Here is a 27017-nt window from a genome sequence, read left to right as displayed (position 1 = left end):
TGGTGGTGTGGAAGCAGTAATCTCCTAGATGAATATTCCCAAACCTAGGGCTAAATGAGAAAATAAGTTATTTTAGTAATTTGGGTGAACTGACCCTTTAAAAATAGTACAAGATGTCAGTGTTACATTTTGGCTCTCACTAAAATCCTACATTATGTTTTTTATTTTGGAATTCTTTTTTTGTGTCTGTCACTGCATTGAATTCAAACAGCTATGTCTGTAGAGTCAGGTTACATGTTAGATATGTTCCAGACTGCTGCAGATTAAGGGTCAGACACGCAGACGCAGACAGTACTTCTTCTTCAAGGTGAAATAGTTGACTAAATGTCATCATGAATATTTAACTGTCATCCACAGGCAGGAGGAGGAGGAGTCATAGGATGTAACAATCTGAGATGAAGCGTGTGAAGGTGTGAAACAGCCTGTTTATATGGTGGCCATGCACTTGAAAGACAGGGTGATAGATTTGGCAAATAAGCCTGACTGAAGGCAGCTAACAGCCATTGTGTTTTTACCTTAGTGAAGGAAGTCAGATGTTTCACATCGGGTGGCCACTGGAATATATGGTTTGAATGTGTTGTTTGAATGAGCACGTGGTCTGACAAATGGCTGTCTGAGGAGATGACTGTCAGTTATTTGATCTTCCTCGTGTTTTATGATGCCAGGGTCCTTCATATGACCTCATGCAAAGCTCCACTTACAGTAACATTTAGAGATGATCACTTTACAGTAACAGCAGGGTTTTGCACTTTTACTGCATAAGGAGGATGGTGATAAGTTGGTTGGATCTTTCTTCTCAGGATTCATGGAGGTGTCACTGCTTCATTCTGAAGCTTAGCAGCGAAGAAAAGCTCTTTATTTAGACTTAAGCTGAATCTGTGCTGAACTGCCCCTCAACTCACACTTGTGCTCTGTGTTGCCCAGCCTGCACTGCTTATTTATTTGTGACATTCTGCATTAAATTGACCCTTTTACTGCCCTTGATTCTGTACATGAGACACAAGCACAGTGTAGAAATTTCATAGACTGCGGTTATGAAAAATTACTTTAATTTAACCAAAATACATGGCAATAAATTGTGTATAGATAGAACTTCTTGTTCATTTTCTTAAAGAAACCCCTGCTATAAAACCGATCCAGGTACAAGGTGCAGCAGAGCAAACAATTGAAACCTTAAATATACAGTGCCTTCCTTCCTTCACAGCAATCTGGCAGTCCAACAATGTTACCCCCTATCCACCAAAAGAAGAGCATTTATGCAGGTTTTTTTAAACACCGGTAAACCCACTAAAGATGGGTTATAGACTCCTTTCTCACTGACAGTAGACCAGCGCTGTGCACTGTAATTTATTTATTTATTTATTTTTTTTGGTGTGTCATGTGTAAACAGGCCAGTAAACAGTAGAAAGCAACATGGAGGCCTGTGAAAATGTCACTGATAACTTCTTTGTTATATCTCTTTTCTACTCGGTGCAGACTAATTTGGATCAAGGTTTGAGTGCTGACTGACAGTATTTTGTCCTAGTGCATCATTACATCTCGCCAGTTAAGTGGCTAAAATAAGACCATTCACCTGGGTGTTGTGTTTCCATCAATGCCAATCAGAGCTGTAATCAATAAATACCTGTGACTACTGCAGAGTCATTTAACCTGGGTGAAGAGGCCGATTGTGACCGTTCCCATTACACTAAAAAGCCAGATGTTAGCAGGTGCTAGTGGGGTTTTTTTGTGCAGTGGAAAAGGGGCTATACATTCTATAAAGTCTAAATTAAACCTAAGAGTCGAATGAGCAAAATTATTCAATTCATTGTATAACACTCATTCTTGAGAATTGTAACAAAACCTTACTTTTTTGGGTTGTTGATTTTTTACTCTTCAATTATGCTGGGAAAATATATTTTAAATTATCACAGACTTGACTATTATGCCTTGTAATGAGCCAGCCTCCCAGTGATTGAATTTTTTCTTGAATATCATACATGATGGATGTCAGAGGAAAGATCTGATGGAGGTGACAAAAACTAACATATTTTTGGATTTTACAGTAGTCATAGTGAGTAGCCATTTTATTTTCCAAAGTTGCTAAGAGTTAAAAAAAAAAATAGAACACTTGACTTGAGCAGCATTCCTGCCTTTTTGAAACCAGGAAGTGAGACAGGAGTCCTTGTAATATAGCTAGGTCATTTTATGCCTGATTAAATGATGTCTTTGCAAAAATCTGATGGAGTTGACCCAAATCTGGGATACATAGGGCCAACATTTTTGCAAAAAAATGTATTTGAACACAAAAAAGATTATAGCAGTATATTTTGACATCAATGTTAATCAGTACATTCTGGTAGTGTTAGATTTTGAGGGCTTTGAACACATTTTTCATTGTTTTTCATCATTTTTCAAAGTTTAAAGGGTTAAAAACTGTATGCAGATCCAAATATTTTATAAATCATATTTATTTCATACACATAAATTCTTTAGAAATAATATTTAATCTCAGAAACGAAGTTAGCCTGTTGATATGTTAGAATGTTAAAGGTTTATTTGGTAGGACATGATTTGTCCCAATTCTCAAGAATTTTGGAGGACTACCCCCCCTTGAAAGTAGAAAGTGATACATGCTCCAAAAATCTTGATTGAAACTGAATTGAATTGAAAATCGGATTTTAAATGACACAACTTCTCAAAAAGAGATGAGATGAGATGATGCATAATTGAGAAAATCTAATGGGTTTCTAAAGGTTCCTTTGAACCTTAGATGTTGGGGGGGGGGGGGGGGGATTACAAAGAAGCATCATATTTTTACAGGGCCACAAATCCTTAAAGGCAAATCCACACATTACTTGTGATCTTGTTCCCTTTTATGAAGTGAATTATTTTGATTTGGGTACTGTAGTATTTATAGTATAGAAACAATTAATTGATTTGGATTATTTTATCATTATTTCTAGCCTGATTATATCATTTTATGTAATTTGCCAAACCCCCTGTTCCATCTTCTGAAATGTGAGGATGTGCTGCTTTCTTTTGTCTTATGCAAATGTGAAATGAATATATTTCGGTTTTAAAATGTTGGTTGGATGAAACAAGGTTTTAGAAAATGATGATGGTCATCTTTCCTTTTTTGTCTGTCATAGACCAAACATTTGCTAGAGAAAGTAATTTGTAGATCAGTCATTTCTAAAAATAATCAGTTGTAGCCCTGTATCTCATGTTCTTACGTCTTTAATAAAACAGCAGTGTTAATTATCTCTGAAGTGTTTAGGCTGAAGAAAATGTCAACAGCAGCAAGGATATTTCCCTGGCAGGGTTTCCACTCAGAGTGGCCTTAACCTCTGCTGTATAGAGTTAATCAACAAAATAGTTAAATTCTAATCCCAGGATGGGCTCACTGTGTGACGCCCCATTGTCTCTGTACAGTATGGCTGCCCCTGCAGCAAAATTAAACCTTACACCATTTAAATGGTAATCTGTCTCTAGGCTTTAGAAGTCCTCAATTCACCAGTCATTATCTGGGAGAGGCTTTATGCCATGTACACCCCCACCTCCTTCTAATTACCTTTAGTATATGAACCCTGCAGCCCGCTATGAAAACCCTCTCTCTCTGGGAGGCTTAGCTCTCAGCTCAGTCACATGCCTCTGATGAGCTGGCCCTTCAAATTATATATACACAAAACCCTAATCCTGCTCATTTGGATATTAAAGATGATGTTACTTGGCCTGTTTATTCTCTCCTAATCAGTAATGGGTGACTAGGTCAACCATTGACAATAGTCACAATGTCAGGTTTCTTCTCGTCACGTCCTGGGAGGCAAACAGAATAATGTGTGTAACTCTTAGGCGGCCTCATCTACACTCTTCAACAGGTTCAGGAGTCACACTCTTAAACATAACCATATACAGTAGATGGTACAAAACACAGATGTAGCATCTGTGACATCAGCCATAGGTTTCCCAAGAGTTCTGTACAAGTTGAGTACTTGCTGTCCTCTTTGGAGTTAATCCAGCCAGGAAATCCAAATGAAACAGGAGGCACATCTAACTGTGATAAGCTTTTCCGACATCCACAGTAATAACTTTTTTATTTTAAAATGCATAACTATTGCTGTGTTCACACTAGGCTTGGGCGGTATCTCATTTTTCATACCTCAATACCTTCCTAAAATTTCGTCCGGGTACACTGGCAAGCTTTCTTAGGTTTTTTCAAACTAAAAATTGCACAACACAAACTCACAAAATGTTAAGAAAAGTAATATTCTCACATCTATTTTACCTATTAAAATGAGAAATACATCTCTAAACCTTTGCTTGTTTCTCTCAGTCATGGAACTGACACTGTCTTAATTGCCTCATTAACTCATACTTCATTCAAACTCGACACAGACACGTGTCACAGTGTCTTTTAGCTCAGCTGCCTGTTCCATCACTAGAGACCGGACACTGACCTCTGGTGGCATGCGCTTCCTACTACATACAATGAGTTAAATAGAAGCATGTGCCTGTATTTTTTACTGTATAGAAAATTATACTGTCGGGATTACGTAATACCCTGGTACACCGTAATACCATGATACCGCCCAAGCTTTGTTCATGCCTAGTGTCCACACTCCTCTGTCATTTTAGATCTAACTTAGATCCCCTACAAGTAGCAGGGGATCTAAGTTAGCTAGCGAAGACACTCATTCACGATTAACACTGGTAATGCCACCCCAGCGGCAGGGCGATATTGCTGTGGTAGCATGGTGACCCCCCTCTCCCTTAAAATTTAGCACAAGCCTTTAATCACAATCTTCAACAACCATGTTGGATTTTAAGTGCCGCTGAAGTATGAGACACTTTGCACTGTGCAAGGTTAACAAATAGTAGGTATAACATCTCAAAAAAGATAATGTGCTGCTGAATTCATTTTCTAGATCAAAGTACTGCCAAACCACGCTGGTTCTGTGAGAGGACATCTCTCTTATTTCCCACAGTGCTGTTTTAAAACTCCAGTTTACTCGAGCATTACTGCTGGGAGGTGGACTGCTGCCTGACGGCTCTGTAGCTCCCACTAGTGGCGGGCGGCTGCATGAATAAAACACTAATTGGTGTAACCGAGGAGGGGGTGGATGTTTAATCATTTAGACGGCTAATCGCGGACATCCCTAGTGTTTCCACAGTAACACTGTTGGGTCAAGATGGTGTTACTAGCAGTACTCACTTAAGAACGGAGCCATTAACTGGCTTCTACCTATCCCAGCTTGTGTGCAGTGCAGAGCGGTTATGGTTAACCTGTGGAGACAGGTGGGTGGGCAGTGGGCACTGTTTTGGCATGTTTACACAGCTAGCCAGCTCTCCATCTTCTACCAGAGCCAGGTGGTGTGCAGTGTGGTAAACTGACGAGTAGCAACCAGTCAAAAATATTTTCAGCATTGAAACATTTTATTGTGCATCACTGGCATTCCTAGTCTTTTCAGTCATGCCGTGTCAAACCAAAACATATTAGCAAGGTCTACAAACTTCATCCTTTGATTGTGGGTACTCCTTTCCTATTGCCATGACTTCCTCCTGCAATGGATAGTGCCCCTGATACCACTCTAATACATTGCTGTATTTGTTTAACCTGGACTCCCAATCTGTTTTCTGCTGCCATTACTGCCTTATACTCATTTGTTACTTTCAGTAACAGTTTCACCTCGTTATCTGCCCGAGAAATAAAAAAAAATTCTGGTCCTACTTTCCACCATCTCCATGGTATTTTCTACAGTCAAATGATCAACTGCAGAGTAGACAATCTGCTTCCTGTTTACACAGGTACATGCCCAGTGTACGTGAAGGGTCATGTGATATCCGACTTCAAGTGTGTTAGTATAGATGGAGATGAATTAAAATTAAAATTAATTGAAAAGGTGCAAAAAAAAATGTAATAGAAGAAAAACGCCAAATGTTGCACTTTGGGAAAACTTTAACTTTATTTGGAGCAGGTATTGTCACATAAAACATGATACAAAAGCAGCGTCTACATCAAGCCACAGTCTGGACCAGGCGAGGATGTTTTTGAATGATAGCAGTGGGTGATTGTTCATCTTCTTATTTGTGACAAATATTGCTGTCCTTTAGTGTGACCAAGGCTTAAACTTAATGGTTGGAGTTAGATAGTCAGGCAGATAGAGCTTGACAATATATAGAAATTATGTCTCACTTTATGAAATGATATATTGTCTTAGATTTTGGTTATTGTAATATGGTATGTGTTGTCTTTTCCTGGTTTTAAAGGCTGCATTACAGTAAACTGATGTAATCATCTGTATTTAACAGACTTTTCTAGCACTTCAGTTGTTTGCCTCGACCCACTTTAGTCACTTATCCACATTACTGATGATTATTTGTCAAAAATCTAATTGTGTAACTTTTTTTTTGAAAGCACCAGTAGTCAACACTACGATATTGTCATAGTATTGATATGGGGGTATATTATCAAAATTTGATTTTCTCTGCATCACCCAGTCCTAAAGGCAGGGATTGAAATCCCTATGTTCAGTCAGTGCCTTGCTCTACTCATTGAAGCAGGCAGGAAATCTGCTTGTCTGCCTCCATTATTGACTTTCCAACCACAGAATCCCATAGGAGGGTAAAGGTCCCGCTGTGTGTGGTGCAGTTTGTTGCATTACACAAGAGTCTTATGTTCATCAGATGTCCAGGTTAATCTCCAGGCTCAGCAGGCAGCATTAACCTGCTGGACAGCAGCCTCAGACCTGTTATTTCTACTCCATTCTCTTTTTGCAGCTCCTCATCTGCAAGCTCTTTATGAAAGCACACATGCTGCTGTCCACTCACATTCATGTTTCTCTTGTGACCACGGCCTTTCTTTAATAAACATTACGGCTCTTTACCCCCACCAACAACCAGCAGTCCTACAGGAGGCCTTCATCTCTTGATCAAACACAAAAAGAGAAAGCTGGGCTGTGACAGCACTTCAGAACAAATGAATCAAGAGCTCAAATGTTACATAATTCTAGTTACTGTGCAAAAAAATTTACGAGCTATGTAGTGAGAGTTAGCTTGATCATCCAGAGTAACAATAGGGGTAATGTTGAATTGAAAAGAGACTGTTAGTGACTGTTAAAGAGGATAAGGGGTCCACTTTAAATGATTATTTCATAGGGAGGGTAGAGCCATTTAAGGCCTTTCTCACACTCACTGATATTGGTGGCTTTTAAATCCTTAGCCATGTCTACCTGAGCCCCGGTGTCATCACATGTTAACTTGTTGTGACCATTTTTTCATGTTTTATTTGAGAAGGTTTTAAACCTGGCAAAATTATCCGATTCACAAGGACATTATATATGTTTACAATAAATCCTATACTGTTGGTAAGCCTTTTCATTTCCCTTTTAAATGGTGCCACATTTGCAGAGCAGAGCTGAGTAAGTGGGTTGCGCCCATGAAAAATTTGCCAAATCTTCTCTGCCAATGCCAAACAGCGTTTTTTTTTTGCCGTTGACTCTTGTTTGGTGTTGTTTGGTGGATTTGATGATTGAAATCTGAAGAAACCAGACATATTGGCAATTTAACGATTTATTCATTTAACAAACATGAGCCTCAGTAGCATGTGGAAGAACCATACACAGCCACAACAGCCTGGTACCTCCTCCTCATGCTGGTCACCAGCCTGGTCACACACTGCTGTGGGATGGCACCCCATTCTTCATCCAGCATTTGTCGTAAGTCAGCCAGCGTGGTTGTGTTGGTCACTGGCACGAACAGCACACCAAAGCTGATCCCACAAGTGTTCATTGGTTTGAGGTTTGAACTGCTGGCAGGCCATTCCATCCTCTCCACTCCCAAATTCTGGAGGTAGTCTCTGATAAACCCCACTCTGTGGGGGCAAGGGTTGACTGACTGACAGACTGTGGAGATATGGGATTGCCACACTGCCTCCATCAACAGATGTTACTCTATTGGTGCAGCAATCACTAAAGTGTTCTCCGTGTCTTCTCCACACTTTGACCCTACGATCCAACTACCATAGGCAGAATCTAGACTCATCGCTGAACATGACATTCCTATCCTCCACATGTTCAGGTTCCAGTGCACGTGTTGCTGATACCAGCGCAAACAGGCCTGACGGTGAAGGGCAATCATGGCAGGTCTCCTGGCAGCCCTATGAGACCGGAGATTGGCTGCAGGCAGTCTGTTCCAGATTGTCTGGGCAGAGAGCCATCGGCCATATCGTCCTGTTAACCTTGACTGCAAGTCTGTAGAAGACTGCCTATGATTCCTAAGTGCTGACAGGATCAGGAAACAGTCTTCTTGGGGTTCCGTCTTCTTGGGATGCCCACTCCGCGGCCTGTCTCTGACATCCCCCGTTATATGGAACTTGGCCTTCAGTTTGCAGATGGTACTAGGGCTCGCTCCAAATAATGCCACAACTTGGTTTTGTGGAACACCAGCTTGAAGTTGCTCTATCGCACGGGCCCTGTCCAGATAAGTCAAACATGGCATGCCAATTCTTGGAGCAGACACCAACTGACCACTGTAGCAGGTTGCAATCAGGCAAATTTTTCATGGGTGCAACCCACATACTCACTCTGCTGCTCATCCCACAAATGCATGTTTCTTACAAATGTGGCTTTCCAATGGTATAAGATTTATTGCCAAGAAGCATTGTTACAACAAAGAAATAATCTACCAAACAAAAATTTCCTTACTTTTTGTGCGTGGTTCATACATATATTTACATTTATTATTGACCGAAGTATGTCTGACTCCACTACGATAGGTGGCAATATGCCACCTTTCAGCTTGTTAGTACTGGAACTTTTCCGAGTTCACCTTTTATGTTACAGACCAAACAAATGACAAACAAGTTAGCTATGGTTAGCTAGCAGCAAACTGGTACAATGATGGACAACATTACAGATCTGTAAGTTTCGTACATGCTGTGAATATGTAAACCTTTCAGCTGACACACCATGAACTGTGTCTCTTCGTCCGTCTAAAAATGCACAGCTATGGATGAAGATTTCACCATGTTGTTACCAGCTTCTTCTTCTTTTACACATTTAATGCTATTCGACTTTCGGGTCAAAGCCCGGGTCAGAAACTGTGGAGCATGTGCAGAGCGCCTTGGCCAGTTTGGGTATAATTGACTGTATACATGCAGGAGTAATTTGACTCTCAATCGCATTACCTGTGTGTGTTAGTCTGACTTTGAGAAATTCGATTTCAGACTAACATGTTACACATATTTAAAAAATATGGTTTCAGTAAGACTAACACAATAAATCGATTTTTTCAGTGTCATGTAAACACAGTGAGTGTTCCATGCCCCACAGATATTACAAATATTCACTATTTTCTCAGGACTTCCTATCAGGGAGGAAGACCCTGTAAAAAAAAAAAAAAAAAAAAAGCATGTACACCACCACTAGACTCAGCAATGCGAACGCAAAGGAGGAACCTCCATTATAACGGACACATCAACATGCTGTATCAGTCTATCTTGTCCTGATATGTTTCATCCAAGTCAAGTCTGGACACAGATCAGCAGCAGGCCACATTCCTGCTGCAGCCAGGCTTTGCATAGCAAGCCTGTTCTCTGTAACCATGGAGTCCAACCCATCTGCTCTCTGAGGCTGTTAGCAGGGGGGTGGGGGCATGGTGTGGAGGGCTTTTTAGTGTGTGTGCGTGTGCATGTGTGCTATAAAGCTTAAGACCCTGGACAGCAGAGAATTTTGCTCCGACTTAATTCTCAGCTTCCTCAGTGAGTTTGATTATGTGCATTATGTAGCCGTGAGGTAGATGGGGGATTAAGAGAAGATTTTCAACAGCTTTCTCAGTTTGCTGTCTTAACAGTTTGAGAGCACCTTCATGATTAGCAAAGTAACTTCACAAGGAAGGTCCTCAGTGGGCCCATTTCTTTGATCCCCTCCTCACCCTGTCACATACGTATGGACTCCCATCCATCCAAACGTCATTTCGAATCATTTTTTAAGACTCTGGCCCGTTTCTTTTCTTGCTGTCTTAATGTCTCATTCTTTCATGGTCAGCAAGCTGTCAGCCAGCCTTATAAACCCACATCAAGTGCAATTTCTACTACTTTTTTTAATGTACTCGTTCAGGACATCATGTTCCTTACTACCCCCTTGTTGTGAGCCTCCACTTTCTCCTACCTCAAGCCCCTGAATATCCCCCTACGTGTTCCAAATAACAGACCTCACTTATTCCTGTCCTGCTGACTTGTGTGTGCTGTTTTAGGAAAGGGAACGTTAGTGATTGCGCCTGTGTCCAGGCCAAGAGAGGCTTGATCAGAAAATTAGCCACCAATTGGAAGAACAAGGATACTCCAGGTGCTACACATGAAACACCCTGAATTGTATATGAGGTCCTCCCAGGTAGATACTGATACTGCTGTTAGAAAAAGAGAAAGGAGACACTGTAAACAAATCAGTTGTGTCATTTAAGCTTGCTGCCTCCTCTCATCAAAACTGCTGAATAAAACATACACAAGACGTCTCCACTCCCAGTCCCGCTGCCTGTTACACCTCCACTTTCACAAAATGAGAGTTAGGGGCTTAAGAATCCTTTGGATTAGCCAGTGCCTGGCTAGTGCTTAAGCCCCAACCGCCCCCATGATCTCAATTAAAAACTTGTGCCTCCAGCGAGGTTTTTGCACCCACTATTTTTTTTCCACAGTGTGGATGAATTAGTCTAAAGAAGTGGGTGGAATGGTTCTAAATGCCTCAATTTTCTCTGTCTTTCTCTCCCTCCTGCAGATGATCCAGCTGACCAGCGTACTTGCCTTATCTGTGGAGATCGTGCCACAGGCCTACACTATGGAATCATCTCCTGTGAGGGCTGCAAGGGCTTCTTCAAGCGCAGCATCTGTAACAAGCGTGTGTACCGCTGCAGTCGCGACAAGAACTGCGAGATGTCGCGCAAGCAGCGCAACCGCTGCCAGTACTGCCGCCTGCTCAAGTGTCTGCAAATGGGGATGAACCGCAAAGGTAAAGTGTGGGCATATAACATGGACATCATTTCAGTTTTCATTTCAACCTTTAAAGGCTCCACCTTTGATGATTATGAGCCTCTACAAATGGTTGAGATGTCCATTTACAGTGTTAGTACATTTTCACCAAAAAAATGAAGTAAAAAGACATAACATAAAGAACATTTTTAATTACGCATGTCTCTTTATGGACAAAATCAATGTATGAACTTGTGAAACCAATTACCAATTTGTGGACATTTACTGCCACTGTTTTCCACCTTTGAGTAAGCCGCTAATTGCTGACAGTTACTTTTTAAATTTCCCGCGGTGGGCCGCACGCATAATAAGTCGTCGAAACATGACACCTGTCCTGCCTTTGGTCCCGTCCTACCAGCTGTTCAGTTTATACAGACACTGTTTTGGCGATGTTACTACCTCCTGTGGCGGCTTAATAGAAACCTCAAACATGTCACATGCTTAAACTGATTTATCTGCTGCTAACTTCCTGGAAGGAAGCCACTTGCAACCTAACATTGGGATTTTCTTTGGCTTGACTTACTGCAATGAGTACCAGAGATGGCTCTATCAGGTTAAGTACAACGCTGCCTCCTAGTGAATGATAATTGTAAGTGAAAAAAACCCCTCAGTGCTCAGTCAGCCTGATGGTCTCATTTTATATGATTTATTCTCCAAATACTGTGATTACAGTAAGGTTCTCCTGACATGTGAAATAGATTCATTTAACTCCCATCTTATAACAAACCATTCCCAGGAAACAGACAAAACATATCTGTCTGCCAACAATAACAGGAAAAGCTGTGTTTGAACCAGACTGAAAAATCACCTCATGGAAATAAATGCTATGAAGTGAAGCACTGTGTGATTACTTTCAGCCACTAGGTAGAGCTATGATACTACTACTGAGCCATGCTGTGTTTATGAACCATAAAGATTTAGATTATTGTTCTTTCTTTTTGTCATGTAGCAATCAGGGAGGATGGCATGCCAGGAGGAAGGAACAAAAGCATCGGGCCCGTACAGGTAAATTTCTGACTTCAAGTTGAATACTCACCAGAGATGTTGTTTTTGTGACCTTCACTGACCCTCTCCCACTGCAGTCACTCTATACATATTATTGTGGCTCAGTTCCAGAGTCAGCTTGCTCACCGTGAATGCATTCAGAGCACAAGCCATTCACTTAAATAACACCGAGCTGGAGTGCTGTAATGCTAATGATTTGGGTGTGGGGATACTTTGAAGCATGTAATGTGAGTGAGCCCTGACCTTGTTGTATCATCAGTATAATCATTCAGCTGCTGATTATTCCCTGTTCAGCGCCGGCTTCATTATTAACACTGGTGAGAGAACAAATGGCAAGGGAAATGTGTGACATGAGGCTAGGTAACACTAGCCACTATTCAAGGGAGGGACGTGGTCAATTCATTCCAGCTCAATTCAGCAAGTCAAAAAAACAGAAACGGCCGCTTCCATTAAACGACAGCTTTATTTCTAAGCCCTAATGAAAGGAGGACCTCTCTGTCATTAAAATGGAATGAATTGCTGTTTCAGTGTATGTGTTGAATTGATGGAAATGAAAGTGAATTGACCCCAGCCACAGATACAAGACACCACATTTTCTGGCATGCTAATGCCTTTCAAAATGGCTTTTGTCTGTGTTTTCTCCCTTCATGGACCGGCAAGGAGTCTATTATTTTAGGTGTGTGTATATCAGCCAAGCAAACACACACACACACATACCTGTTTGCCTCCTCTCTTTCTCTCGCCTCCTGTTTCACTGTGTGGTTGCGTCCTTGCTCCTCAACATTTTAGTGAAAAGCAGTGTGGTGCTAGTCAACGCTAATCAATTGAACAGAGACACACAGTGCTTTCAGTCACATGAGGATGTGCTGTAAGCTCCAAAAAAAATCCTACACCCTCTTTGTGTGTGTGTTTTAGATCACAGAGGAGGAGATAGAGCGGATCATGTCGGGGCAGGAGTTCAAGGAGGAAGCCCCGGAGCACACTTGGGGCAACAACGGTGATAGCGACCACAGCTCTCCAAGCAACGGAGCCTCTGAGGGCAACCAGCCGTCACCTGCCTCCACTCTGTCATCCAAGTGAGTTGTTCATCTCATCCACTCAGCCGCATAGCGCCAGTATTCGCCCCATCATTGAGATAATGAGCCGGCCCTGACAGTCTAACACCTCGTTCCCATCTCACCCAGACTTTAGTTAAGGTATTCATAAGCCAAAGAATGCCTGAATATGAAGCTCCTCAGGCTTGGTGATGATAGCAAACACAAAGAACTCTCTGCACTATCTGCTGTTCTTGCTATGGAGACGAGCGCATTGTCTATCTGCACTCCTCAAGGACAAATATTGTCTAGCTACTCGCATGACTGGATTTATTTTCGTCTTATTTTGTATAGACATACAGTTTATCTCCACAGCCTGATAGCTAGTCACAGGAATATTTGTCTTATCCAGTGAAATCTGAGCAGAAAAGAACAACAATTACAGCATTCCTTTGCAGTGTAGGCTTTGGTATGCCGGTACAAAATGAACTGCAAAGTTTTTCTATAAGTTTCTGAAAATTTTCTTAAGAAACAGCGGAGCTCCTCCAAAAGGTTAAAGGATATGAAGTTCAAAGGAACAGTCTGTAAGTGTCCATTACAGAAATTTAAGCTGTTTTCTCATATGAACTCTGAACAATGTACAGCGAATCAGGTCAGGACACTGTCTGGAGATTCCCTCTCTCACATGCAGCACACAATAGGAGATTGTCTGTGTCACAAGTGTTCTCATCTACCGGAAATACTTGTTCGATTTAGGTGAGGGGTGGCGCCAAGGCAGAGCATGCAGGACACAGGACATGACGTGGATTACACTGCGGTCACTAGGTTTGGGCCGGTGTGAAAACACTTGACCAGACTGGTATACAGAATTTTACCAGGTGTCCCACTTGGCTCAGCAGCCGTTCCTGAGTGGAAAATAATAACACTGTTTCCCAACAGAAAACTAGCATCCGACTAGTGTGTAGCATCGTGTAATATCAAAGCTATCTGTCCACACAGAATCTCTTAAAATAGGCACTTCTGTTATGTCATGTAAACAAACCATGTAAATGTCAATCACGCACTTATGATCAGACACTTAAAAAATGGGTGAGTAGATTGATTTCTATTGTCCTACATTTGTAATGTTACTTTTTAGAAACAGAAAATACATATTGGAAATGCCATACAATTAAGCCAACAGCAAGTAGCCTACCAGTGGTCATTTAGCTTACCAGAAACTTTCAGCTTTCTGGTGATCCTCCTCCAGCCAGCTGCCCCCTTATTTACGTTTTCGTAGTAAAACGAAGAGGTATCGTATAGATAATTCCTTATTTCAGTTTCATGAATCTGCCATTCTTCATCCATTGCAGTGCTTTCAAAGCATGCGACAGAAATGAAAAGAAGCAAGGCATCCACTGAAACCTCTACCTTAAAATGACGCTCGTAGCCAGTAAGGACACCTCCTCTGTCGGCTTTAGATCCAACTTGTTGTCACAATGGCACAGTTTTAGTTTTCTTGAGAGACTAACTCTGCCATGTCTTGTCTCATCACCCCAAAAACACATTAACTTTCTTGTAAGCAAACCATATGCCTCCGCCCAAACTTCTACTGAAATTCTATCTCCTTCATATAGCCCACACCAGCCTGAGCTCGGCAGTTAATTGCTCACAGCCCGTCAGACACTAGTGGGTCAACTGTTAGTTCAGCTCTGTACTGGACACGCAGATATGAACATATCAGTCTTTTCTGACTCTGGGCAAGATGGTTAATTAGGTGCATCTCCTATCCTACTATTAATCTAAACGAGAGAGATATAAAAGACCTTTGTGTTCTTTCAGTCGCTCTGTGGAAATGAATGGCTACACGGCAGCTCTCAGGGACCAGTACATCAACACCTCTATGTCAACACACTACCAGCTCCTGCCTCACCTGTTCAGCTACGCCGCCCAGTCTGGCCTGCTGGCCCCCCAGCCCCGCAGCCTCTACCCGCAGTCCCACCCACTGGTGCTGCAGCTGGTGGCTGCTGAGGACCTGGCCCCCCTGGCAACTCCTATGCTCATAGAAGATGGGTGAGTCAACACATACACAAGATACCACATACACTTAGCTCTTTGGTAGATACAACACAGACCATTTGCCTCCTCAGTAAATACAGGATATGCTGATAGGAAACGTTAGGTTCTCCTCTCATCTTCTGATTATTGATTTAACCTTTTCATGCGTACTGGTCACTATAGTGGACAACTATTTAAAGCCATTTTCTTGTATATGCATGGGTTTTGATGCTATAGTTGCATATAACCCACTATAGTGGACCCTAGTGCATCATGCCATACACCACAGCCCTCTGGCCAGGTGTTGTAAGTGCAACACAAAACCAAGATGGCTGGCACTTTGCTCTACCTGCTGCCCCCATAACTAGTCCCCGGATAAGCAGTTGAAAATGGATGGATGGATGGATGGTCGGATGGTCGGATGGTTGGATGGTTGGATGGTTGGATGGAGGCTGAGGAGTCAGGACCAAGGTTCAACGCTTTAGCATTGCATTGAACAGTATTCTTCAGCTGAAAACTTAAATGCATGCTCTCCACTCGAATATTGTGTGAAAAACTGCATGTTTAAAAAATTAACCTCATATTTTTTCATCAACACTCAAGAAAACATCTTGACGTAGGTATACATAATGCATGCATGGAAGACCCATACCAGTGTTCTGTCATATTTTAGCCCGTTAAATACAAACTGCTAGCAAAGACTTGAAACAACTTGTGTTTTTTGGTTGACACCACATTGTTTAAATAATGTGGCTGTTTGAGAGTTTCTTTTCAATTAAAAACTGGTCTGTTTATTCCATTTCCAAGCATGCCTCCAAATGCTCAGGATTGTATTCATTTATTACTAAATTCTGCTAAATATTTCAGGTAAAACTTTGGAAGAAGTGTCAAAAATGTTTTTCCCCTCTGTATGTATAATGTGCAGCCACTTGAATACCAAGACAGGGCAGAAAATGGGAGCCACCTGGTGATACAAATCGTCATTACAGAAGACACTCAATGACTTTACCTCCTGTCTACTCTGTGACACAGACAGCAAATCCTACAGTATTTCAATTTTGGAGAAATTAAGAGAAATTCCATAAAGAACATTTACCTTTTTGCATCACAGCCAAAATAGACTTAACCAGTTTAGAAGTCACTGTCATATTCTACTAAATAAAACATAACACATCATGGAGGTACAATTGTGGCCCAAGCCCACTGAAGACATGCATTTCATTTATTGGATTCAAATCTGATACAGCATTCACCACGTAGTCTAATAACTTACACAAGTTATGAGAATAGAGCCTGCCACAGTTTATTTTTGAACGCATCTGGCCGACTGGCAGGTCTAGTTTGTAGCTCTGACGATTAGTGTGGTGCATAACAATGTGGGCAGCATGAATTTAGAATTTAAGTTGTTATCAGACAACTTGCGTCATGTTAGAGGTGATCCAGAGTGAACACATCTGATCTCAATTCACACAATAATAATTTGGACATATATTTTATTCTTCTTACCCTAATGCCTTTGGTGTTCCCCAGGTACAAAGTGACGCAGGTGGAGCTGTTTGCCCTGCTGTGTCGCCTGGCGGATGAGCTGCTCTTCCGTCAGATCTCCTGGATCAAGAAGCTACCATTCTTCTGTGAGCTCTCCATTGAGGACTACACCTGCCTGCTCAGCTCCACCTGGCAGGAGCTCATCCTGCTCTCCTGCCTCACCATCTACAGTGCCCAGATCTTCGGAGACCTGGCTGATGTCACCGCCAAGTACACACCGTCTGACGATGAGCTGCAGGGGTGAGTGGCAAGGACTTGGAGAGGAAAGAGGGGTCAGAGGGTTTGGTTAGAGTAAAGCTACCGTCAGTTCAATGCAAGACCTAAGAAGACCTAACCCTCTACAATTTGTTTTTAAGCATCAGACAAAGAACACAGATGATATTTGACTTATCACCCTAAAGCTGCACCGATAAATGTTTTTATATAAACATCCGGCCAAATAAGTATTTGTAATGTAAATAAAGTCACTCGTACTTACAAACCCACAGAAAATTTGCATCATAGCAATATAATAAGTTCATAATCTGTCAATATTATTTTTACAGCTTGTGGCCCACAAAATAATAAATACTGCTTTGACCCAGGTGTTTGTGGGCTGACTAACGTAAGCCCCATTTCCACCGAGCAGTACGGTACGGTGTGGTTCAGTTCGATACACTTTTTTTCTGTTTCCACTGTGAAAAGTTGTGGATGGAACCAATGAAAACGTTACGTACCATTACCGTTTTTGGTCACCCTTCCGTTGGGGTACCTTGGGGTACTAAAAGGTGGAGATGTTAACACTGCAGTCTGTTGATTGGCCAATAGACGGTCACTCTGCTCAGGGCTCAGTTGTGGCTGGTTTTGAGGCAGAAGCCACTGTTCATATTGTGGAGACTTTAATTAGTAGACTGTAACTATATAATATAAGGATGTTTTGCTGCCTCTTGTAGTAGCCAGAGTCAGAGAAAAAAATTACTTAATTCACCGGGCCGACTGCTGGGATTTTTAAGGTGGAACATTAACATGTAATGTTACTCAATGCACGAGCTGTAATGTGACTCAATCAACACACCTTAAGTATTCCATATGACAACTTTGACCATTACTTAAGTTTTTATATGACATACACTTTAAGTAATGAGTGGAGCTTCAAGCATTTATATGTATTAATTTTGGCTGGGTTATGTGAACTGCATATATTCTAATCCTTTCTCTGAGAAAAGGATCACATAGCGTCGAGCTACAGCAACACTAAACCCCAAAGCTTGCCTGAGAAGGACTAAGTGCACAAATCCGCTATTTTTACATCGGATGGGCTTCTTATCATTCAGATATGATTCAGTGACATGTTTAAATAGCTTCCACTGCTATTGCCAGACAGAGAAGAAGCTTCATCAGTTTTAAGCATAATACTTTTGCCAAGCAAAATCTCACCAAAGTAGGCGCTGCTTATGAACGTCATTGACTTGACAAGTGTCAAGGCACACTGCCCTGCTGGCTGTCCTGCATGGCTGTCAGGCTAGGTGGGTTGGGTTAGCCTAGGTATAGAACCTGTTAGTTTAAGGGGGCATGCTGAAGAGAAACTATTTGGACCAGCCAGGTGTGGGACCACAGTGTAGAGCTCTGATTGGGCCCAAAAAAGTTAGGCCCCATCCAACATGAACCTGCACAGTTTTGTCCAAACCCACAGCCTGACCTATGGCAGCAGTTTGGGCCCAAGCCCGATTTAAAAACCTGAATTTCTACTATAAAAGAAATATATTTTGTATTATATGCATCTAGTGTGAACGGTGAACTATATGGTGATGTGGCATACAGATGATGATCACCACTCTGCTTTGCATGTTACATACGTCTCTCCCACTGCTGGGCAGGCAGAAACAAACACTGCCAGCTAAGTTGCCTTGCAGCCCCCTCCTTTCTCTTCCTCCCGCTTTCTGTCCCTCTCTTACGTGCCCTCTATCACTCTCCCTCTCTGATGTTCCATCACATTCACTCTCTCAGTCATGGCCCTGCCTTGTCCAAGCCTGGCAGGTCAGTTCAGGCCCAATCAGGCTCAGGCAGAGTTTCAGAGCTCTACCTACCCAGTCTCTCTACCTACTGAGAGGTGTCTCTGAGTACCAGAAGAAAATGAATGATGGATTTTCCTCCTTTCCTCTATGAAATTTTGTCTTAAGTAATTGTCCACGTGTTTAAAGGCTACAAATCAACTGCCAGTGGAGTACCAACGCTAAACAGAGAGCAATCTGTCCGAATTACTGCTGTCTGATCAGAGCCGAGACAGCAAGGTAACAGGTTGGTCCACATCCCCTACCTTTAGCCTGTCAGCTCACTCTCTAGTAACATGTATAGGCAGCTAAGCCCTGAAAGCGTTAGACAAATGTTTGCCCTAAGTACTAGTATCAAGTGCTCAGGGTTGTGTTTGCCATGACACAAGTGCATGAAGACACACCTCCAAACAGTAACCCTGTTAGACTGAGATGCAAATGCCAAGTCAAAGCAAATTAAGCCAAGCCAGCTCATGTATATGGAAAAGGCCTAATGATCTAGCAGACAAAAGCACCACAATGTGATAGCAAGCCACATGGTTATGCTAACATCTGCATTACATATCAGAAAAATGACTGAAGAAATTACCCTTATTCATATATGTTGGTAATATCTGACCTTTAGTGACTCATATTGCCTCCTACCTCTCTTTCGTGGAGGCTCTTAACATACACAAGATATTAAACACTAGATTTTGCCTGTGGAAGCCTTGCCAATTCAATATTTCACCAAGTATAAAGGTGGATATCAGGAATTAAATGTTCTTCAGTGCAACAACAATCCTCTACAAAGGCGAGACGTTCCACTCTGTTAGCTCAGTATCTCCAGGAGTTTTATATTTTCTTTATCACAGCATGGTTAAGTATTGTTGTTGGAAGAGGGCCAGTGAAGTGGTCCGTGAATGGGAGGACTCCTCAGGGCAGCGCTGTGGCTAGCACCATCTGGCATGTGAAATACACGCATGTCCCATGCTCGGTAAGAGAGGATGTGTGGGGATTTGGATCTCTGTAAATCAGACCGGTATTATCTGACCTCCTGACACACATTCTCCTAATATACAGTGCTGTTCTGCTGCTTCGCTTAATTTGTCTGCACTTTAGGAGTGAATATCTGATTTACAGTGACAGCACTAAAGTTTGTGAGAGAGATTGGCACTGCGAGAGCCAGAAAGGCAGGGAAAAGAGCTTTGATGACTGGAATTAAACCTTGCGAATCTTTCTAACTACTTCAAAAGCTGTGGGATTAGTTTGTGAAGCACTTTCAGTCGATCTGACATATTCCCTCCCTAATTTTTGCCTTGTTCATTGAAGCATAGAAGCTTAAGATAATGGGGATTGAGGGATTTTATAATTTTTGACAGTGGATTTTACTGTGAACCTGTGAACAGTAAACCTATCTTCTGTTTTGTTTGGAGAAGAGCTTCAAATGGTAGAAATCCCTTACCCTTTGGAGACATTATTATTTCTTATACATTTTACATTTTTCCAGCATAATTGACAAGTATGTGTGTCTGTTTGTGATTCCTCAGCTTCAGCGAGGATGGCATGGAAGTGATGGAGAGGTTGATATATCTGTTTCGCAAATTCCACCAGTTGAAGATCAGTAATGAGGAGTATGCCTGTATGAAAGCCATCAACTTCCTCAACCAAGGTAACGATGCAAGCTGTGCTCTTACTGAGTTTAAGCTTTTCTTAACCCTTACAGCATCCCCCATATGACTCTCTTTTTTCATTTGTGTCTCTGCAGATATCAGAGGACTGTCCAACATTTCTCAGCTCGAGCAGCTCAACAAGCGCTACTGGTATGTGTGTCAGGACTACACTGAGTATAAGTACCCGCACCAGCCCAAACGCTTCCCTGAGATCATGATGTGTCTCCCGGAGATCCGCTGCATCGCAGGTAAGGCCTCCGATTACTGTATAGTACAATGGTCAGCAGTTTTGTTGTGAAATTCTACACGAGTCTGTTGTATGGTGTAATAAACACTGCTGCCTTTAGATAATGGTAACTTAAGACATAAATTCTTGTTTCAGACACTAGTAAGAATTCTGGATGTTATTCCTCTTCTCGCACCACTTCCTGTTTTTTGTTTTTTAGAGGGATTTCATCTAGCTTTACATAACCAAATAAATGGCTGGTATTCTGCTTCAACAGCCAATGGCCTAAGACAAAATTCTTTTCTTCAGGGCCTTTAAAAAACAAACAAAAAACAGACCATGTCCATGACCATATAGAAAAGAAAAAGGATAAGACTGTTACTTAAGATCCCAGGCACAGTGCCATGCTTGGAAGTCAATTTGACATAATGGCTAGACCACTAAATTACAACTTGTGGGTCTGTCACAAGATGCCATGGGGCCCCAAAAGACTTTTACCCATAGAATTACATTTTAAAAGAAATGTCTGTAAATCATTTCATAATTTTTTTTTAAAATGTTACAACCCCTGCTAAATGACTCATTTCATTATTGGAATTTGATCCATTTTGTATAATAACATTTGAAAAGTCTAGAGGAGCCAAACAAATAAATCATTTTATCCCCATTCAAGTTAGCAGAGGGCAAAACTTAAGTTGCTTGGCCGCCTTAAGTCTCTAGCGGAAGATCTGGTTAATTTTACACCCAGAAGTCAAACCATTTGGCTTCATACACCACTGAGCAACTTTTATAGAAAAAAACGGGTCCGTGCCTCAGATGCTGTCCAGTTCTCTTTATACGTCCATGGTTTACTGCAATGTTCAGCACAAAGGCAAAAATACAGAATTAGACATGTAAACATAGCAAACACCCCTGAGGCAGAACTGTACATGCAGCACTGTACAATGTAGCCTTTCTACACCTCCTGGCAACCTGGTCATCAAATACTGGCACTTGGGCAGTGACTTCCGGTGTCAGACACCAATGGAAAAAAGCCATCCTGTCATATCAGTGTGATACGCAGTCTGTCACCAATATTGTGTAACGGCACCCAGAAGCGCCGGGGGCTAGAGTCCCACTAGGGTGGGCGAAAGGGTTGGTGGACGGGTCCAACAAACACAGACTTTAACCTGGGAGGCTGGTGTTCCCTTCCCACATGATTATAAAGCTAAACCCTGTGCATTTTATGTTGAAGGAAAAAAAACTTATTTTGAAAGAAACTGTATGCAAACTGTACATTTGCTGTGAAAACAGAAGTGTCTTTGCAGACAGAAAATGCATGTAACATGCTGAAGTTGACAGGGCGTCCCAAACATTTACAACCAACTCATTCAGGGTACCCTGCATGTCATATGTCAACGTGGAAAGTCCATGACCAAACGTCAGTATGTGACAAGGTCGGAGTGAGAATGTGTTGCTGCTAACGTTCCTCTCTGTGAGGCGAGTGACAGAGTTTACCATTTAAAGGACATACCTATATTTATATTCCCTCAAGTTTTTCTGTTTAGTGCTTCTGTGAAAGTCAACACTTCCTGCATTAATGTTTCCCACAAGCAGCAACCTCTGGGGCTGAAAAATGAAGCCAATAATGAAGTGCCAAAAACTGCACTTCCTCTTAGGAGCCTCTCAACCACATGAGGCAGGCTCCAAAATAGTCAATCCCCATAGACCCCAATATTAAAATGGCCAACTTGACAGCAGAAATAAGCATGTTTACAGCACAAAAAAACAGTTTTGTACGGGGGTGATTTTTTTTTAACTCACCCATTTACATTTTATTAAGGCCCAAAGTTATGACTATGTAAGGTTGGCACTGCTTGATTGACAAGGCGGTCTGTGAGATTTCTCCACAGTTTGTGAGTCAGATCCACCCCACGCTCCTCCACAGCACGACCCTCTCATCCAAATATGTGGCACTTCTTAAAATCAAGGGTGCTTCCTTGGTAGGACAGGTCCTTCCAAGTCGGGTCTTACCGAGGCTAGGCAAGACTCTGTCCTGGCATTCAGTGAACACACATTGGAACAGGCTAGCAAGTGCCTAGGTGTGCATCATTGAAGAGGCCCCACCTTTAGTTCCAGCAAATCGCGTGCAAAGAATTGTGGGTATTTCATGCCTGCTGATGATACACTCATGCATCCTTGAAAATTCTCTGAAGGAAGGACTCGGTCCTTGGTAGAATTCAAAGGATCCTTGACATTAGAACAGTCCCCCTGTGAGATTTGATGACGTAGCCTCCTTGAAATTCAGCCTTTCAAGGTTCCTTCCTTGATATTGAGAAGCACCAATGGTCACCTCTGGCTCTGAAAAGCCAAGATGGCGATGGCCAAAATGCCAAACTCAAGGCCCCAAAACGGCAGTCCAAAAACCAATGGATGACATCATGGCATCAGTCTGTGGCTTCCCATTGAAAATCCTCCAACATAATCCCTGTCTGTCCTGCTTGACTTTTAATTTGAAATATTTGCAGGAAGTGTTGAGTTCCACTGATTGCAACATTTTACACCAAGTAAAAAAAAAAAAAGATTAAAACTAATGAATGAAAGCATTATTTCTGGTCAAAGAATAGAGAGTATGCGATGACTCACTGCAGTAATACTAATGGAACTAATGTAAAAATGTTTATTTTAGCCAAACTACGCTAAGCCAACCCTGAGTCTAACCCTAACTTGTTTGCAGGGAAGCTGGTGAATGTCCCTTTGGAGCAGCTCCCCCTCTTGTTCAAAGCAGTCTTGCACTCCTGCAAATCCAGCCTGACCAGCTACAGGACCGGCCCGTCGCCCTGTGTGACCACCTCCTCCGGAAACTAGACGCCCCTGACCCCCCAAGTCAAGGGCCGGGTCTCCCGTCTTGTGAATGTGACAAGCAGCTAGTTTGTTTTTTGTAACTTTTTTCTTTATATATTTATTACACGACAGAGCTGAATGTATGCTGATTTACACTGTGCACATGCTTCTGTACAAAACAAATGCTCGTAGATGCATTGGTCTTTGCAGTTTACAAGTGTGTAACCAGTTTGCTCAATGTGTCAGTGTTGCTATCGTTAGAGCTAGACTTTAAAAGAGTTTATTTTATTCAGATGGGGGCGGATAGACACATGTGACAAGTGTTTTGAGACTACCTCAGGAAAATGTTGTTGCTGTTTTCAGGTACCTTTTCTTTCTGTTAAGTGAAGAGTTGCCCAGTCTAAATCCAAATCCCTGTGGATGCTTTGGCATCTCAATCAGACACTAAATGTTCAGAGGAGCTGCATAAATCAAAGATTGAATAACAGTGTTTTGTTACACTGAGAATGCAAAAGTAATTAACAAAATTGAGCTACTTTATCTGCATAGACTCTCAGACATCCTGCTTATGGGAGGCGGTCTTGTCAATTTAACATTCCATAGGTTAAGGTGACAGTTGTTGGATCTGTGGGATCTTCGCTGAAAAAGAAGCATACGGGTATTTTTTACAATCATAGACTGGGGATATAAGGCTTTATTGCAGGGGAAGGGGTGGATAGCTAGGTTTGCTGTTTTTAGTTTTATTGTTTTTCTTTTTTGACCAAAGTGTTATGCAATGCTTTTTTCAAACACCCATTGATGGGTAGGGAGCTGATAGTTCCACAAAAAAGGTTTCTTATCAATGAAGGATCAGGATAAGAAATGAATCAATCTGTGTTAGAGAGGAGAACCCTCTACTGGACGGACCAGTATGTTGCCGGATTTTACTCTAAATGCTGCTAAACATGCACTCATTTTTGTGCACACATACAGTATATGCATAGAGCAGATGTGATTGCCAGTCTTTGTTTTCCCTCTGCTTCTTGTCAGATGGCTCTGCTGCCTTCAGTGCCAGGAACTTGATGCATTGTAGCCCGCTCTCAACACACAATCACTTCAGTTTCACATCCACCGTACTGTCTACATTTCTTCAATTTATTCAGAACAAACCAAAAACCAGAAAGATGACACTTGGAGTTTTGAACGGCAAGTTGTCCTCATTGGTCAAAAGAATGTTTACCTGACCTACTAGAACCAAACTGACAATAGCTGCATCCAAGTCTGAACAGGAGCCGAATAAACCCGAGACGACATTAAGTGCTAAACACTCATACCCATTTCCACCAATTAATCTCTGGTTCTTGAACTGGTTCCATTCAGGGTTCCTGGAACCTTGGTGCTTTGTAGTGAACCAGCCTGTGTTTTCACCTGTTTTGATCAGAACTATTGTAATCAAGGGTGCATCATCAAGATAGGGCATTGCACAATGCACAACAGTAGTAAACAGTAGTAGAGAGTAGTGGATTGGTAGTAGCGAGATGGCAGATTGCATTGATTACCTGCAACCTCTTGTTCTCTTGTGACAGATACTTGTTTTTAATTAAAAAACAAGCATGGGGTGTTAGTAATGAACACAGTAATGCACATTTTTTCCCAATGATTTCTCACTTGTCTCTATTGTTGCCCTCTCCATCCTCTTTGTCCAACCTGTAGAATATGACACGCTCACTGATGTCGTCACGGTTCGCACTATAGCTTAAGAAAAACCTGCTATTTATTGGTTCCAGCTGGGAATCAATTTTTCAGGTTCTGAACCAATTTATTTTTGATCGAAATGCTCCTACTTGTTCAGAATTAGGTGCAGGAACTGGAACGGAATCTGTTCCATGTTGGTGCAAAAGATGTATCAGTGTTTGCTGATACATCTTTTGCACCAACATGGTACAGATGTATCAGTGTTTGCTGCCTCCAGTTCATTTAAAGCTGGTGTAGAGTGCTAGTTTCTGTCAAGGCTCATTTATACTCCCTTTACGTACGAAAATAGATTAGTCCGTTTTGAACGTTGTAGACGCCACTTCTTTCATACTTCCGTCCATCTTTTATGATGGCATAGACACAGTCAATGGATGGTACTAGAGGGCGGAGTCAAAAGTTTCACACAACAAACAACGATGCGACGATGGAGGAGGTCGTAATATTGTACCTATAAACAGAGGCAGACTTGTAGACGGTGATGGTCTGTACAACCATATGACGTTACATTCCAGTATGTGGATGGAGAATTGTTTTCACTATATTACCACTTGAACTTCGCTACACTGCCTCCACAATCTCTGGTGGTACTGCACTGTTTAATCCATATCTGCAAGCTTTCAGGAAGCGTGCTCAAATACGGACAAAATAAACACAAAGTACAGACAGAACGCTCCATCTGTCTCTGTATCTAATGTTGAGCGTAATAGAGCCCTTAGCTAATCCACCTTCCAACTGGTTGGGAAAACCCCAGATTAAAAGCCGATTGGTCTATTCAAAAGTGTCATTGGCTAGCTCATACCGGTTTTAGAGGAACTGATTTCAGGTCTTGATAGGTTCAATCAAAATTTTGCACAGACCAAAGACCAGTTGTAGTTTAAGTCAGACCTGACCCAGATCCAAGGGGAACTGGAAAGCGTGGACCTGAAACTTAGTTCAAATCTGGTCCTCTGGATTTTTTTACTGGGTAAGGCTTGCCAGAAGACTAACCAACAAAATCTCTTTTATGATCTGGCTTATACAAAGTTTGCAGATTATCACTTTAAGGGATAGATTCAGTGTGATTGATACGGTCATGTCTCAGTGTATCCAGGCTAGATTTAGAGAATTTAGGTGACTTATGTCAGGCTTGCGTACCCTCTGTGACAGATATGCACATTGTTTAAAAAAAAGCCATAAAAAATGGTCTTTATTTTTTAAGTACGAGATGATAATTTCAGACCGCTTGAAGTGTCCTCAAGTTGTTTTTTGCCGTTTCCTGATGTACGAACAATTTGAAATGCAGACAAAATGCAGTTCTCGCAACAACTCTCTTTTTTTGCACACAATGGTGAGGTTAGGAGACCTTGAGCCTTGACCTCGGCCACTGCCCACCTAGTGTGTTCCTCTTTCTCAGGTCCCTGCTGACCTGAATCTTAACAGGGTAAAGTGAGTGTTATGTATTGCATTCAAGAGTTCCTCAGTGATCATGCTGATGTACTTGTAGTATTAGTAGACGTAGGTTGCAGGACGTTGTAGGTCCTCTGTAGGAAGGTGTTTTTCTTTTTCCACTTTATTTCCCTCAAGGTCCCCACCTCCATCACCCTTCATTCAGTGAAAGTGGATGTAGTTTGAAGGTGAGACATGCAGGGGGGATTTTCTCTTGGCATTGGTGATGGACAGAGCTAGAGGCAATGGCACGTTCAGAATAACGTGGCTTCTCTCTCCTGTTTCCATCCACTTCTCTGTGTGCAGCCTTAACAACACCACCAGTCCAATGCAGTTTTCTTCTTTCTAATGTTTCAGTTAGCCTATTTTCATCTTTTGATTTTTATACATTTTCATGTACCTTTGTAGTTATGATGTGAATGTTTGGGTTTTTTGTTGTTTTTCACATATTCATTGTCTTTCATTGTCTTTTTGTTGGGGGGGTGGGGGGGGGGGGTGAAGACG

At 41.8% G+C, this 27017-nt stretch overlaps 2 protein-coding genes across 4 annotated transcripts in view; one reads left to right on the top strand and one right to left on the bottom strand.

Annotated features, from left to right (window-relative positions):
- Positions 1-26968, top strand: part of nr6a1a (nuclear receptor subfamily 6, group A, member 1a) — a 136935-nt gene extending 109967 nt beyond the window's left edge. For all 3 annotated transcript variants that reach the window (XM_050050354.1, XM_050050355.1, XM_050050357.1), the window contains 8 exons: positions 10752-10982; positions 11952-12007; positions 12923-13083; positions 14863-15093; positions 16609-16863; positions 20183-20304; positions 20401-20553; positions 23248-26968. In XM_050050354.1, the coding sequence (XP_049906311.1) occupies positions 10752-10982; positions 11952-12007; positions 12923-13083; positions 14863-15093; positions 16609-16863; positions 20183-20304; positions 20401-20553; positions 23248-23378 (1340 nt within the window). In that variant the 3' untranslated portion in view covers positions 23379-26968. The remainder of the gene's footprint in view (positions 1-10751; positions 10983-11951; positions 12008-12922; positions 13084-14862; positions 15094-16608; positions 16864-20182; positions 20305-20400; positions 20554-23247) is intronic.
- LOC126393944 (coiled-coil domain-containing protein 106-like) overlaps positions 1-27017 on the bottom strand; it is a 613357-nt gene that overhangs the window by 373856 nt on the left and 212484 nt on the right. The gene's annotated exons all lie outside the window — the stretch shown is intronic.

The sequence above is a fragment of the Epinephelus moara genome, chromosome 8 (assembly GCF_006386435.1).
Source record: "Epinephelus moara isolate mb chromosome 8, YSFRI_EMoa_1.0, whole genome shotgun sequence".
NCBI lineage: Eukaryota > Metazoa > Chordata > Actinopteri > Perciformes > Serranidae > Epinephelus > Epinephelus moara.
The sequence above is the reverse complement of the archived record's forward strand: the minus strand, read 5'-3'. Positions and strand labels throughout refer to the sequence as shown.